The sequence below is a fragment of the Gambusia affinis genome, linkage group LG20, assembly GCF_019740435.1.
Source record: "Gambusia affinis linkage group LG20, SWU_Gaff_1.0, whole genome shotgun sequence".
NCBI lineage: Eukaryota > Metazoa > Chordata > Actinopteri > Cyprinodontiformes > Poeciliidae > Gambusia > Gambusia affinis.
This window is the reverse complement of record NC_057887.1, coordinates 23,177,398-23,193,065: the sequence shown is the minus strand read 5'-3', so window position 1 is coordinate 23,193,065 and position 15,668 is coordinate 23,177,398. Positions and strand designations below refer to the sequence as shown.

General features: G+C 40.7%; 1 protein-coding gene across 1 annotated transcript in view; it reads left to right on the top strand.

Moving 5' to 3' along the window:
- Window positions 1-15,668, top strand: part of LOC122822795 (SH3 and multiple ankyrin repeat domains protein 1-like) — a 55,300-nt gene that overhangs the window by 21,449 nt on the left and 18,183 nt on the right. Inside the window, exons 4-17 of the mRNA XM_044101727.1 lie at window positions 265-468; window positions 5,036-5,107; window positions 5,184-5,292; window positions 5,393-5,544; window positions 5,990-6,157; window positions 6,854-6,895; window positions 8,862-8,978; window positions 9,055-9,132; window positions 9,356-9,422; window positions 9,912-10,081; window positions 10,150-10,280; window positions 11,005-11,144; window positions 12,299-12,406; window positions 13,449-13,527. Of these exons, the coding sequence (XP_043957662.1) occupies window positions 265-468; window positions 5,036-5,107; window positions 5,184-5,292; window positions 5,393-5,544; window positions 5,990-6,157; window positions 6,854-6,895; window positions 8,862-8,978; window positions 9,055-9,132; window positions 9,356-9,422; window positions 9,912-10,081; window positions 10,150-10,280; window positions 11,005-11,144; window positions 12,299-12,406; window positions 13,449-13,527 (1,637 nt within the window). The remainder of the gene's footprint in view (window positions 1-264; window positions 469-5,035; window positions 5,108-5,183; window positions 5,293-5,392; window positions 5,545-5,989; window positions 6,158-6,853; window positions 6,896-8,861; window positions 8,979-9,054; window positions 9,133-9,355; window positions 9,423-9,911; window positions 10,082-10,149; window positions 10,281-11,004; window positions 11,145-12,298; window positions 12,407-13,448; window positions 13,528-15,668) is intronic.

Below are 15,668 nucleotides of genomic sequence, written 5' to 3'. Positions count from 1 at the left end.
TCTGATTTTTTAAAGTTCAAACTTTTTCCTGACCTGATCTGGTTGTCATAGTGATGACAATAGCAAAGCACTGCATCCCATTTTCTTTTTTATATTGGGTACATATTTAGCGCCTTATGTTGACAACAGTTAAAACCAACACTAGTCATCATCAGTGACCAGCTCTTTGCACACATGACATCACATTGCACCATGTGTATAAAACTGAATGCCTCCACTGTGTGTGTGTGTGTGTGTGTGTGTGTGTGCGTGTGTGTGTATAAGCGGTGCCTCCAGTTTGACCAGGACTGCACCGTGTGGAGTGCCAAGCAGCAGATTGTTTGTTCGCTTGGCGAGTCCCTGTGGGACGTCTACAACTACGGACTCTTCCAGCCAGCTGGAGAAGGACGAGATGCCAAATTCCTGGAGGAGGAGCGCCCCCTACGGGACTATGCACGCACCTTTGAGAAAGGGGTTCCCTACCTCGAGGTAGGGACTTAGGTTACTCATTACCAAAAATCGTAGATGACCAAAAACGTTTTTGGTAAAAAGTCTACTTAGTAACTGAACAAATTATCAATCATTTTGTATTTAAAAATTGCATCAGCAGATGGACCAAAACATAGTTATTTGGAAATTTTGGTATTTTTAAGGACTAAAATAAAAATGGCTTATGAATAATGACATAATTACAAAATAAAATCAGGATGTTTTTTTCAAATTTCTTTAAATATTTTGTAGATTTTATATTTCTTTCAATATAAAATTTAGGAAAAACTGCAGGTATGTGTCTGGTGAATTTGTAGTTACAGTGGGTACACGATGCAGATATTTCAGAAGCAATGCTTCATAAGAAGGTTACTCAAGTCCAAGTAAAAGGTGCAGCGTAGTTACTTGTGGAAGGTTGTCCAGGTCCTTGCATGATGTTCCTTTTTGCAAATGTTGCATTAGGTTCCTTTTCTTATTGTTAAATCATGACCTCTGACCTTAGTTGAGGTAGTGAGTGAAACTTTAGATGAATGAAAATAATTGTTTTAATTGACAAAATGCACACTTTAATATAATAAGCCAGAAATTCTTTGATACAGATCTGGACCTGGTTGTATTCTGTACATGTAAACAAATCATTTCTGGTTTATATGTTTAATATATGTAGCAGTTATTATGCCTGAAAAATTATCTTAAAAATGTAGAAATAATCTATGAAGCTTCAAGAAAACAGGCCTAAGTTTACCTTTAGGCTCATAATTTCAGAAAAACCAAGAGAAAAATCTGTTCACATTTCTTTAGTTGTACATCTTATCTCATATTATCCAAATTACGTATTTAAAATGCAGAGTATATTCATTAGTTTTGGGTGATTGGTCAGCAGAGAAGTATAAAGTTGCATTTGTAAAGCCCACAGCGCCATCTGGTGGATGCTCTGGTTCAAACCAGATCCACTAACCAGGATCCAAATAAGCTAATAGAGGGTGTCAAACTCCAGTCCTCCAGTCGCTGTCCTGCAGTCTTTAGATGAGCCACAGGTACAAAACACTGGAATGAAACGGTTTAATCACCTCCTCCTGGTGTAGATCAGTTCTCCAGAACCTTCATTATCTCATTATTCTGTTCAGGTGGTGCAGCAGAGGCTCATCTAAATGTTGCAGGACAGCAACTGGAGGACTGGAGTTTGAGACCCCTGTCATAGAGAGTCAGTTATTGACGCCTTGTTACTAATATTCTGCTGTTTATCTGGGTACAAACCTTTTACATACAAGTTGAGCTTTTGTGACGCATTCGGCATTAGATGTTATTAAAATAAAGTTGTTTGGAGGTTTCTTATTTATCCAGCATGCGTAGTTGTTCCTTCAGATTTTAAACAATTTTAGAAATAAATATGAATGAGGCTGATCCTGCTGTGCAGATGGTTACACCTATTATTACTGAGATATTTCCCTAAATAAAAATAATTTCCAAGTACCGGTTCCCTTTAAAAATGCTCTGCAAGTTCTAGATCAGGGGTCTCAGACTCGCGGCCCGCGGGCCAACTGCGGCCCTCGGGACGATAGTTTGTGGCCCCCACCTTAATATGAAAGTTTAATGTTAGTGTGGCCCGCGAGCAGTGATGTCAGTAACGCGTTAATTTGTAACGCGTTACTGACGTCGGACCACTTTTTTCAGTAACGAGTAATCTAACGCGTTGCTATTTCAAATCCAGTAGTCAGACTACAGTTACTTATCAAAATCACTGTGCGTTACTATCTTCTTTTGTAATTTAATCGTATTTCCTCTACTCGTCTTGTCGAGTGACCGACGTCTCTATGCGACGGAAATGTAAACAATGGAGGGAGATGCGTATTTTGTTGGTGGAAAAACTGGAACTATTTTGAGTTTCTGCCGCCAAGTCCGATTATTATAAGCGGCTTTGGGCTTCATTTTTTAAGTCGCTTGCAGATTTAATGAGCGGCGGGTTGCGCCTTTTTGGGCTCGTTTTTGAACGTGAAGTTGCTCATTTGGGTTTGGAAATAAGCAGAGACTCATAATAAATCCCAGAATTTGTTCGTCATTAAGGTAGTTTTAGTCAGTCTCTCCTGTTCATCACTTTCCGGATGATCCGTCCCGCTGTGTCTTTGTTAATGTCAACTTAATATATTACCTCTGAATGACATCGAGCTTCGCGTTGCGCTCCAGAAAACTGCAAACTGCAAACGTGAAAACAGCCACGAATGAACGTGTCCGTAGTTTCCAATAATTATAATGGCAACTTAATTCTAATTATTAATACTAAGATAAGTGTCGCAAATCTGTGCAGCCATCTGAGCTGTGAGCTGCAGGAGGAGATCTGTGCGCAGTGACACCAAATGCAGGGCCGTAACGCAGAACCTGGAGGCTGGGGGAGGGAAGGGGGCTTTAAAATCCTTCTTAGAGTTTTCCAGACAACAGTGGACCACACAAACTACTCACGTTTTTTATTTTTCTACAATCTCCTCTTCAGTTCAACCTTATCAGTGGAGACACATTGTTGATGTTACCGTTATAAAATAGCTGACAAAAAAGTATTGGCAAAGCTCAATGTGATTTTCACAGGAGGCAGAGCGTTGTTGTTAGCAGCTGCTGAAAGTAACTAAAAAGTTACTTTTAGTGTAACTTAGTTACTTTCCAAATCAAGTAGTCAGTAATCTAACTAAGTTACTTTTTCAAGGAGTAATCAGTAGTCCGATTAAAGTTACTTTTTCAAAGTAACTATACCAACACTGCCCGCGAGTTTGATATGATTGGCACTTTTCAGTGTTGTGTGCGGAGCTGAACTAACTTACCAATCACAGTGCTTCAAATGGAGCTCATTGACCCGCAGTGACACTCTGAACTCAAAGCCAAGTTCAGGGAGGTGAGTGGAAAAGCAGACAAGCTTGGGCAATTTTTGAGAGAATTGCCACCCAGCTTCCCTGAGTTTTCTCAAATGTTCAAGCGGACCATGTGTCTTTTTGGGAGCACATACTTGTGCGAAAAGCTCTTCTCTACCTTGAACTTCAATAAGTCCAAGTACAGGTCCAGACTTACTGACGAGCATCTTCAAGCTCTACTTAGGGTCTCAACTGCCTCCTCCCTTAAGCCAAATGTGGCTCGGCTATGCGAGAGGAAGCGCTGTTTATAAACAGTTTATAAACTGTTATATTCCTAACAGTTTATGTTCAATGTTCCATTCATGTTCAGAAAGTTAAAGGTTAAAGAACTGTTAATACAGCCATTTGAATCTGAATTATAATAATTACATTTATCTAGTCTTCTATAGCTGCTGTATTATTATATTTTATTTATTTATTACTGATTAATTTTTTTTCTTATGAATTGTTAATTTATTTATTTTTTCATCTTATTTTGTGTTTAAAAAATAAAAATAAAGACATTTGCTAACATTGGAATGTTTTTGTAAGAGCTTTTCTTGTGGAAAACCCGATGCGGCCCAGCCTCACCCAGACTCTACCTCCATCGGCCCCCGGGGAAATTGAGTTTGAGACCCCTGTTCTAGATACTAGTTCCAATTAGATACAAATATGGGAATTTACTGAATAGAAATGTTAAAATATTTATTTACAAACTCATTAGTTTGCCACAATCACCAATAAATCAATTATTTGCATGATGAAATTAAAATGAGCACATTCATTTTCATTTGGACATTTGTTAAAGAGATGCTCCCTTTTAATTTTGTTGAAGAGCTGCCATTTTAAGAAACACTGCTAACATTTGACATCAAGCACAAACTAAATAGCTTGCACTTCCTGCCCCTTTTGCCTGTTTTCCTTGTCAAAGCTGAAAGGCAATTTTGATTACTGAGACTTCCTAATCCATTTTAGCTGTTTATTTTTGATATTTAAAATGTATTTCTGGTTTCAGTGTTAAATATTCTTTAGACATTAAAGTTCTTTGGTCTTTAAATGAGTTTACTCGCATTATCATGCCGTTATTATTAGTTCAAGTTCACGTTTTTTCATTTTTTTCAGTCCTTTTTTAACTTTTGAAAGTCGAAATGAAAGGAAAAAAATACACAACACTGAAAAAAGTAAGAAAGTAGTACAGGTTAAATAAAAAAAATTACTTTGTTTCAATGACAAGCACACAGTGTGGACTGAAACAAGTATATTACATCTTCACTTTGTTATACATTAAACATCATCAAAAACAAAGCAGCAGAATCTTTTCTGTATATTTTCTAAAACATATGTACACATAGTACTTCATAGTATTAAAAATGGTCTCAAAATGACAATATTATCTTTTATCATAATAATTTCTGAGACGGATTATCGTCCAGTAAAATTGTTATCATGAGAGGCTTAGAAACTCATGTGATTGAGTTATTTTTCTTCCCAAAAATGAATCTAAATGTGACTGAAGAACTGAATCACAGTCCTGTTCTGGCAGCTTTGAGTGGGAAGCAGAGATTCTCTACAGCACACAGGAACAGCGGCCATTTTGTCTTCATGAACCAGGCTCACAGTTTGAAAAGTAGACTTTTTTAAAGACATGACTCATGTTTTTCACACACATCTGATGTTTTTTTTGCCCTCAGTTTCGGTATAAAACCAGAGTTTACAAACAGACCAACCTGGATGAGAAGGCTCTGGCTAAGCTCAGCACCAAGGTATTTCTTCTTCCTCAGTTCTTAATCGTGTCTGATAGCAGCTGCCCAGCGGTCTGTAATGTGGCTCTGCATGCAGGCCAGCCAGAAGAAGTTTCTGGAATACGTCCAGACTGGAGCGATGGAAAAAATGGCAAAAGTTCTGGAAAAAGGTCTGGATCCAAATTTTCATGACCCTGACAGTGGAGGTGAGATTCTGATGATTTACTGATTAAAATCTGAAAGTTGCAGCATGATCCACATTCAGAGTTGTTTCGAAATGTGAAATATTTTGTATTTTTCTTCCAGAGACGCCGCTGTCGGTGGCGGTGCAGTCCGGCCTGCCGGTGGACGGCGTCCGGCTGCTGGTTCTGGGCGGGGCCCACATGGACTTCAGGAGCCGCGACGGCATGACGGCACTGCACAAAGCTGTGAGAGCTCACAACCACGCCGGACTGCTGGTGAGAACACCAATACACACACATGCACACACACTCACTCAGAACAACCCAACTCCTATGAGCTCAGCAGTTCCACCAGCTGTTTGCTAGTTGCTGCTGGCTAGTCTGAAGGAGCTAGGTCAGGAAGAGGAGCTGTGCCTCAAAGGCGGGGCTAGGTCCTCCCAGGCGTTTTACACAGAGTGGTTGCCATAGAGATTACAGGATTTCTCAAACATGAAAGAATCAAAGCAGGTTCTTTGATGAAGGAATAAGTTTACAACACGACAGAAAGCTCAAAAAGGTCAATTTTACTAGATACTGTCTCTTTAAGGATGAATTACATAAAAATACTGGACTACTTTATTTGCCTTATTTTTTATTTTTTGTCCCCTGAGTTTTTTTGACTCAAGAGTTTTGTCTTTAGAGAAGCGTCTCATCATCGTCTTCGTCCCTCTGTCCTCACAAGGCACTTTTGTCCCTCGGAGCGTCTCCGGACTACAAGGACCGCTGTGGCCTGACCCCGCTGTACCACACTGTGCTGACAGGGGGCGAAACGTCCTGCTGCGAGACGCTGCTGTATTACCGGGCGAAGCTGGGCACCAGGGACGAGAACGGCTGGGATGAGAGCCATCAGGTATCTCCGTACAGCCAATCAGCTTCCTGCCTCTGTGTCTCATCGGTTTGTCTCAAAGGTGACCTATTATGTCTTTGGGTAGATCTATGGCCTACACAAAGCATGTTTTGCACAAAATCATTCTTAGATAATGAAATTTCAGTTGTTTTAGGGCCACCTGTCACTTTAAAACCAATAAGTTGCTGCTGGCCACGGCCCCCAACTCAACGTTTACACACGCATGTCAAAATGGCTGCTAACAGACACACAGTTGTTCAGCCGTACATCTTTGAAAAGTAGAAATGGAGCCTCCTGCGCAACCAACAAGAATGCAGAAAGTGGTTTCTGGATAGTAAGTAAACAACTCTTGTCTTTTCCAGCAGCCATTGTCCAGTGCATACAGCTGAAGCTTGGCTCTGGTTGCTAGGTAACAGGCAGTGCCTGCTGATTTGTGAGGTTTCATTCTGGAGGTTTTTGAAACGGCTCATTTTCCACCAAAAAACTTGAACTTATTGCCAGAAAATGGCTGGGAGTTGTTGTTTTTTAAGCAGTAGAAACTAAAATGAAAAATCAAAAACAGGCAGAAAGTGAATTTAGCATATCAGGTCTCCTTTAAACATTTTCCATTAAGTGAAGCGATGCATCGCCATCTGATCTGTGCGTCTCCCACATCCTCACTCGTTTTCATTCTCTCCTCTTCCTCCTCTCTCTCCATAGCACAGGGATGAAGAGGAATTTGGAATGGAAGAAATCCATAAGGTACCTTTCATTCCTCCGTCTCACCATCCCTCCTGTCAGAAAGTCATTGATCATCCACATGAGCAGAAGTGTTTCCGTTCCCCTGCTGACAGAAATATTTCTGCTAAATTGTTCACAAACCTTTAATTTTGTCACATTTGTTTCGTTACAGCCACAGACTTTATGTGCCAGAACAAGACAAAGGAAGGACTCAGTATCTGTGAAGTAGGAGGAAATGTTTTCTAGAAATGCATTTATAGAACGTCTCGGGTCGGTTTGCTCGTCTGCAGTCATTTTCAACCCTTTCCCACTCACTGCTAGTTGGATTGGGTCTAGACTTTGACTAGGCCGTCAAACCTAAATGATCTAATCCAGGGATGTCCAAGGTGTGGCCCGGGGGCCATTTGCGGCCTTTGGAGTAGTTTCTTGTGGCCCCTGGACACAGTTTAGGAATGTGTTAAATGGTTCTGCAGCCACTAGAAAAAACATTTTCAGTCGTCATTTTTTTGTTCAGCCTCCAAGTTGAATATTTTTTTTAAATTATTATTTTTTTTCTTACATTTGTGACGTTTTGTTATTAAAAATGTTTTCTGTAAATCACGATAGTTTTATCTGTACTTCATAAATCATGTTGTTCTGGATGTTGGTTGTAATTTTTTAGGTGGCTGCAGATTAAAATGAGCCTCTCTGGCTGCTTCATGTTTACTTGATGTGTTCGTGTTTATTAATATACATTGTTGCCTTTATGAGGATTAAAGAATCAGTTAAATCAGTTTGACCTGATGCAGATGAGGACTTTCTGTGTTTTTCCTTTGAGATTCATAATAACTGATTTAAACCTAAAATCATTTTGTTTTTTACATGCAGTGACTTTTACTCAAAAACACACTTAAAAAACTCAACAATTGGGTGTGCTGTGGTGGCGTAGGGGACAGCGCGACCCACGTTTGGAGGCCTTGAGTCCTCGTTGCGGGTTCGATTCCCGGACCTGACGACATTTGCCGCATGTCTTCCCCCCTCTCTCTCCCCCTTTCCTGTCAGCCTGCTGTCATATAAGGGACACTAGAGCCCACAAAAAAAAAAAACCCTGGTGGGAAAAATAACCAAAAAAAACTCAACAATTAAATTGGCGTAAATTCAGTTCCCATTTTGTTTCTGAATAAACGTAAAAATGATTTCCTGACCGAACGTTAGAGAACTGCAGTGAGTTTCTGAGTCGGTGTTTTGTTTTGTTCTGTCACATAAACCAGATAAAGTTGAGGGGTGTGAATACTTTTGCTGAATTTAAAGGTGCATTGCCTGCTCTCTGTCTCCGTGTGAAGCCACTGTCACTGTTTTATTTTTTTTATTTTGGCTTCATCTTGTCATATTTTCTTTTTGCAGGAAATTGTGAGAGAACTTTAGAACAGGGTTGTCCAAAGTGCGGCGCGGGGGCCAATTCAGGCCCGGGAATAATTTTTTGTGGCCCCAACTGCAGTTTAAGAATGATAATTCTGGTGGTTGATTTGTGTAAAATTATTACCAAAATAACATTTACAGTAAATAATAGTCCAAGAAGAACCTTTTGTCTCGTTATAATCCAGCTTGTAAAATACGAATCACATTGAGAAACTTTTAGTTTGTTGAGATTATTCACGCGTTTTGAAAGGGAACGACTTAGTTTTTATAGCTGAGGATGAATAAGTTTGATTGAGCCCAAAACTGTATGAAAACTAATTTTATTTCTTTTAATGCAGCAAAATACTTTTTATTTTTTTATTTTTTTTCTTTTCACTGAACAATTTTAGTCCAAGTGGCAAAAAGTTTGGACACCCCTGCATGTCCAGGTGCTGATTTTCTGTTTCCTGTTTTGCCTCAGCTGTAATTTAAATGTAAACGAAGACATCAGATGTATAATTTACTGGTTATGTCTGCTTCTCTTGGGTTCAACCTGATTTTGTTTGTGCTCGTAACACTAACAGTTTTCTCATATGTCCGACTTTAAAAGGCTTGCCAGAACGGCTTTGCTCAACACTTGGAGCATCTGCTGTTTTATGGAGCGGACACGGCTTCTCAAAACGCCTCAGGGAACACTGCGCTTCACATTTCAGCGCTCTACAACAAGGTGAGCTTGAAACAATCCGGAGCGGAGACGTTGTGAAAGCGAAGAGTTTTACAACGTGGATTGTTGTCCGGTTCAGGAAAGCTGCGTCCGGGTTCTGCTGTACCGGGGGGCCAACAAGGAGGCGAAGAACAAACATGGCCAGACTCCTTTTCAGGTAAACGACTTCATCCAGTGAGAGCGGACTCTTTATTAGGTACACTTAGCCTCCAGACAGACTTTAATCCTTCATGCCATTAATCCAACAAGCTCTCAGGTTTTATCTGCAGCATCTCTGAAGCAGTTAGTTGTTGCTACAAGACTGAGCTAACTGATGAGCAACCGGCAGGTGTACCTAATAAAGTGACCAGTGTTTTGATAGGTTTGATTTCTGTTTGCAGGTGGCTGTGATGTCAGGTCACTTTGAACTCGGAGAGATTATTAAAAACCATAAAGACTCGGATGTTGGTACGTTTTATTGGTTCAGTTTCCAGAAAAGTTACTCTATCAAAAATTAAAATCAATAATTTGGGTTATTGAGCCGGAAGTAAGAGAAAAAAGATGCAGGCTTATTTATAAAATCATATCTTCACCATGTTATTCATTCATTTATAAATGTCACCGTTTCAAGCTAAATGAAAGCTAAATGTTTAGCTTCACATTTACTGGATAACTACATGTTTAGTTTATAGCTAATCAATTAGCTTGCTAATGAAAATGTTGTAGAACTGTGACATTTACAAATGAAAGGTGAAAATATGAACTCTTATTTTGACAGGTTAAATAATCCAAATCATTGGTTTTAATTTTAACTTTACAAAAGCACCAAATAAACTTTCTCATATGTACTTTAGCTGCACCGTTCTCCTGTTTTCTAACTCATGTTTCCTCCTGGCCTGCTTCACCTGACGCCTGGTCCGTCGATAAAACCCTCCCCATCATGGGTCACATCATCAGTTCCCTTTTTAGAGTCGCCAAAGTTTGTTCCCAGGCGAAAGGAGAGCATCCACACGCTGCCTCTCCCCTCGCTGCAGTCCCACCCGCTGCTGCGCGCCAACAGCGACAACACCGTGACCGGCTCCGACCCGCTGATCCTCCCCGCCAAGGCCGCCACCAATCCGGGGCAGGTACTGGCGCCGTTCAGCTGGTCCGCCCGGCCCATCTGGGTGTCGACTGATGTGGCGCGTCTGTGCAGGGCCAGCGCCGGGCCTCCATCGGGGTCAGGAGCTCCAGCAGCCCCCGGTACCGAACCCGGTCCCCGTCCAGAGGCAGAGGAGGCCAGAGCGACACGGAGGAGCGGCACCGGCAGCCCAGAGGCCGGCAGGGGTAAAGCCTGCAGCCGCGCCTTTACAGGGAGACGCTGCCACATCGCTAGTTGCTTGTTTGAAAAAAGAAACACGTTAAATTTGTCTTTAGTCAGTTTTTTTAAAGTTGTTGCTAATCGTCTTTCTGGGAAAAAAATTGCTGTTTGTTGCTAATAACTTTTCAGGAAAAGGCGCTACTTTTCCTGCTAGTCAATTAGCAAATGTTGCTAGATTTGTTGCTGGTCAATTTCTTTGAAAGGACGTTGCTGCGTTTGTCGCAAGTTGCTTCTTAGTGTAAAAAACGACAAAATGAGGCTAGATTAGTTTAAGCGCAGACATTGATTGTTCCAAACAGAAATCTCTCATCTGATTGGTTTAAAAAGTTGAACTAGAAAATAAGAAGTTAAATGTCTAAAATGTTTTATCTGTAATTTCGTCCTTTGCTACAAATAATCCTGCATTCACTGAAGGAACGCAGTTTCTGCTTTTTAGGAAATATAATTTCATCTTCTGACTTACAACAGAAGAATTTAATTATATACTTACATCTTTATTTTTTTATTGTTTATAAAAGTGTAAGTGGTTAAATGGAAAATCTGGAGAATTGGTCAATTTTTTTTATCTGATGAATCAGCAGAATAATTGATTACTAAAACAATCGATAGTTGCTTCCCTGGAATAGAGTATGTGGAGATGTGTCCTTCAGGGCTCTGGTTCGGTCCAGTAAGCGTTTGTCTGACCCGCAGCGCGGCGCCGGGCGGCGCCGGGGGCGGTCAGATGAAGCGGATGTACAGCGCGGTGCCGGGCCGGGTTTACGTCGCCGTCCGCTCTCACTCCGCCAGCGGAGACAGAGAACTCTCACTTAACAAAGGCGACAAAGTAAAAGGTGAGGAAATAAAAATTCACACATGAGGAAACAGAAGAATATAGAGAGAGGATCCTTCAGCCGGTGGAGGATGATTAATCAGCGCAGGGCCTTTATAATGATCTCACTGTTTGTCGCTGCATGTTATTAGCAGATTTACAGCAGAAACCATCTTTGAACAATCAGAGCAGAGAGACGGAGTTATAGAGGCTTTCAGGGGAAGTAAAGAGTCTCTGTGCAGGACAGTGAAGCATTATTAGGCCCGTCACAGTAACAAATGTTACTGGACCTTAAATCATCCCAGAAGTTATCGCAACAAACCGGTATTTATAATACCGGTAATAATAACACAAGAATATGTTCTCAGAGATCAATAAACTTTAAATTCTAATAAATTTTACAACAGGGAGAAATTTTAAATATCCAATACAAACTAAATGAATTATGAAGTCTGTGCTAGTTGAGACCAAAACACCAGACTGAAGACTTCATTATAAAGTTTTTGGTAGAAAGAGAGAAAAAACAAAAAATAATTCTCTAGATTGTTGCTTTTTGAAAACTCACTTGATGTATTAGTTTGTTTTGATAAAGAAATAGCTAGATTTGTTGCAAGTTGGGTTTTTTTTAAATAAAAGTGGGAAGAAGGACCTTTAAAGTTGCTGAATGCAGCAAGTCATTAAGTTGTTGCTCCACCCATCCCCACATTAGGCCACGCCCTCGGTGTATCTAGACTCCACCCACTTTAGTGGAAGCTTTCCAAGTTTTGCTTTTACAGAGGGATTAATTACACTTTGATGTGGAAAATCCCCAGAAGCAGAACTTGGACCTCCCAGATTATGAATTAAATCCTCAAACTGCTTGCTGCGGTAACCGCGGCGTTTAAAGAGCCGGGGGCCGAGGAACGGTCCATCAGACAGCCTTTAATGGGAGTTTCACTTAAAAATATAGATTTGCTCATGATGTTAAAGAGGGAAAGTTTATGCTGTGTTGATTTTTCAGATAAACATCCAACTATTAGATTCCTCTGGAGCTTTTTCTGAAACGTCTAAACAGATCGTTTGTCTTTAGATTGGACGGTTTGGGTTTGATCAACGTAAACCACATTCTGCCTGCATGTACATGTGCTGTAAATGTTTGTCCATGCTTGTATAAACATCAGCATGTTTGTTCCTCAGTGCTGAGCGTGGGAGAGGGGGGCTACTGGGAGGGGACAGCCAGAGGACGCACCGGCTGGTTTCCCTCCGACTGCGTGCAGGAAGTGGCGCCGCCCAGCAGAGAGAAAGGTAAAATCACAGGATGTGTCTGAATCGTCGCTCAGCTTATTGCAAACATAACCTGGAAGGATTTGATTCATTTAAATCTGAACAATAAAAAACTGTTTACATCTTTTAATAGTCTCCCACTGATAGAAAATTAGGATTAATTATTTCTGCAAATCAATAATATTAAAAAACGTTAAATATCTGATACTCATGGTGTCATCTGATGAGCTCATTAAGGAGTCCGCCGATCCTCAACGTCTTAAAATGTCAAACTCTTTTGTAAAAAGTAAGTTGGCCTTAAATACATTAATCACAAATCTTAAATTGAGTCTTATCAGGACTTTTTATTCACATGTTCTAGTTCATTTTTTCCTTTGATGAATTTGACTGGCATCCAATCAAATTATAATTTAAATCAATTATTTGAATGTACAGGTTATATAAATCTTTATTAAAAGACAGAAAACAAAAATTATGATGAAAAATTTAGTTTTCTTCCCTCCAGCTGTCGGAGGCCCCAGAGCGCCCTCTGGTGACCTCCCAGGGGACTGCGGCGCCCGCTTTGAAAATCACCGTTCTGATTATCTTGTAGATGATTCTAAATTTTCCACCAGAACCTGAAGTCACAACATTATTTATAAATAATAATGTTATTATTATTATTTATAAATGAACCAGAAAACATCTCTTGGTCTATTCCAGGACAGAAGCATATTTTATCCCTGGAAAGGAAACGTTTTCCCACGCTGAGGACAGTAGGAGGGTGTAGTTCTGGTAGTTCTTTGATGGGGTGACTGTGGCTCTATGGTAGAGTAGTCGTCTTGCGATCGGAAGGTTGTAGGTTCGATTCCAGCTTCCTCCTGCCACATGTCGATGTGCCTCTGGGCAAGGCACTTAACCCCAAACTGCCTACCGATCTGCGTATCGGTGTATGAATGTGTGTGTTTGTGAGTGTGACTGGGTGAATGTGACTCCAGTGGTCAGTATAAGTTCAGTCCATTACAGAAACATGTGATGGAAGCTGATGCTTTAATTGGACGTTGGTTTCTTCTGGATGTTTCAGAGACGCGGAGCGAGAAGGCCAAGAGGAAACTTTTCCGTAACGTCACAGTGGGAGCATACGACGGTACCGATGGGCCAAGGTGAGACAACTGGGAGCACTGGGGTGATTCTCACAGAGTCCAGTAGGAATCCAGTCAGAACATGAACAAGGAAGAATGAAAACAGCTGGTTGCACCAGGGCTTAATTTCTGCTTCTAAACGATCCGATTGGACGATGGAAATGTGTCTTGTTGTGCTAAAAGGAGTTAGCCTAGCAGTGAAGCTATGCTAGCCTAAAATAGCGTCAGAATGCTAAACATGTAGCATGTAGCTAATGTCAGCTATCAGATTTCTAAAGACGCTCTGGAAAGATGAATGTTTTCCAACCTGATGGTTGAAAAACGGATTAAAAGCTATAAATATCCTATAAATATCCTATAAATATCTCTGGTGTTAATCTCAGATTTTATGTCTATTCAATAATTTAACAGTAAAAAATGTTTTTAAATGAGAATGTTGTTTATTTTGCTGATATATATATTTTTTGCTTAAAATGTGATCGATTACAGATCCAGTTAAAACTGTTAAAATTTGAATCAAGTCTCAGCACTGTAAAACATGTTGCATTAAGTCAGGAAATCTGTTTCTTTATTTCTTTTAATCTGTCGAGATTTCAGAGTTTGTCTGGTTGTGTGGGGAAACATTCTCCATGTTGGTTTTTGGGTTGAAAGCGTCTTTATGCTGACGCTGAGCCGCTCTTCTTCTTCTTCTTCTTCTTCTTTTTCTCAACTTGCCTGCTTTCCACCTTCATCTTCTAATCCGATAACGCTTCGTTAGAGGGATTTTCCTGCAGCTGCTGCTGCTTGTTATGAAGCTCTGCGTCTCGTTCAGGAGGACGAACGCGAACATGAAACTGGCAGCGATATACATCATGATGATGATGCTGCTGATGAGTCATGAGGAGGCTGAAGCGTCGGCTCCTCAGGGCCACGGAGAAGGACTCGGCGGTTCCCTTTGTTCCGACTCGCCGTCCTTGAGCCAAGGAGTTTCCACTTTCACTTCACTTCCTCTGCAGCTTCTGGTTCAAAGCCTCCGCTGCATGTGGCGCTGCCGTGTGAACAGACTCTAAAAAAACAGTTTCTGGAAGAACGACTGTAAACGATACCACAACATACACGTCCTGCATTTAAGATGGGAAGACCAAAACTCAGAAAGTGGCTCTTTTAGCTTCAGTTTCTGACAAACAGAATCTGCTATGAAGAATTTCAGTCCTCCAGTTATCAACGTTGGAAGATTTTGTTTTACCTGCAGACTCATTTTTTGCTTCAAATGCTGGTCTGTAACCTTTAGATGTGTCTCTACTTCAACACACCTGAGTCAAATAATGAGGTCATTAACAGGACTCTGGAGAACCCGACCGGTTCCCTGGAGAACCCGACCGGTTCCCTGGAGAACCCGACCGGTTCCCTGGAGAACCCGACCGGTTCCCTGGAGACTCTAAGACCTGCAGGACAGCGGCGCTCCAGAACCAGGACTGCCCACCCTGCTTTAGCCGCTAAACCTCTCACAGCTAGCTAAGCTCGGTTGGTGGAATCAACTCACTCACTCTCTGGTTACCTAGCAACAACCTGCTGGGGTTTCATGTTTCGCCTACTTGCCTCATAACTGCAAATAAATGAAATGATGTGAAGTGAAAACTGGATGGAACAGGAAACATCACGTCACAAAACTTTGACAATATTCCAGTAACGTCAAAAAAAACACAATTTTGTAATTGTGGTTTTTATATTGAATAAGAAAAGCAACTACAATTAGATATGATTAGGATCACGCAGTAAGTCATTATGAAACTCCCACCACCTCCTGTCGTCTTCTTTATCGTTTCCACCAGTAGAAACATCTTGATGTTGATCACATGACTCGTGTGATATGAAAAAACAGTTTCCACTGCGGTGATGGATGGATGGATTTTAAAATGGCTGAAGAACCGCCTAATCCGACAACAAAAACTCGTAATTAAAAAAAGTTTTTTTTGAAATTAGCGGGTTCTGTTGAGCAAATTTATTTTTGTAATTCCAATTCTCAGTTTTATGGTCAAAAGTTTGTTGATATTCCACTAATGTCGAAAAAACACAATTTGCAGCGTTTGAATAAGTTTGCTCAGGCAACAAGTCATTAAAAACATCGACCTCCTACCACTTCCTGTCGTCTTCTTTGATGTTTCCAGCAGTAGTAACATCTG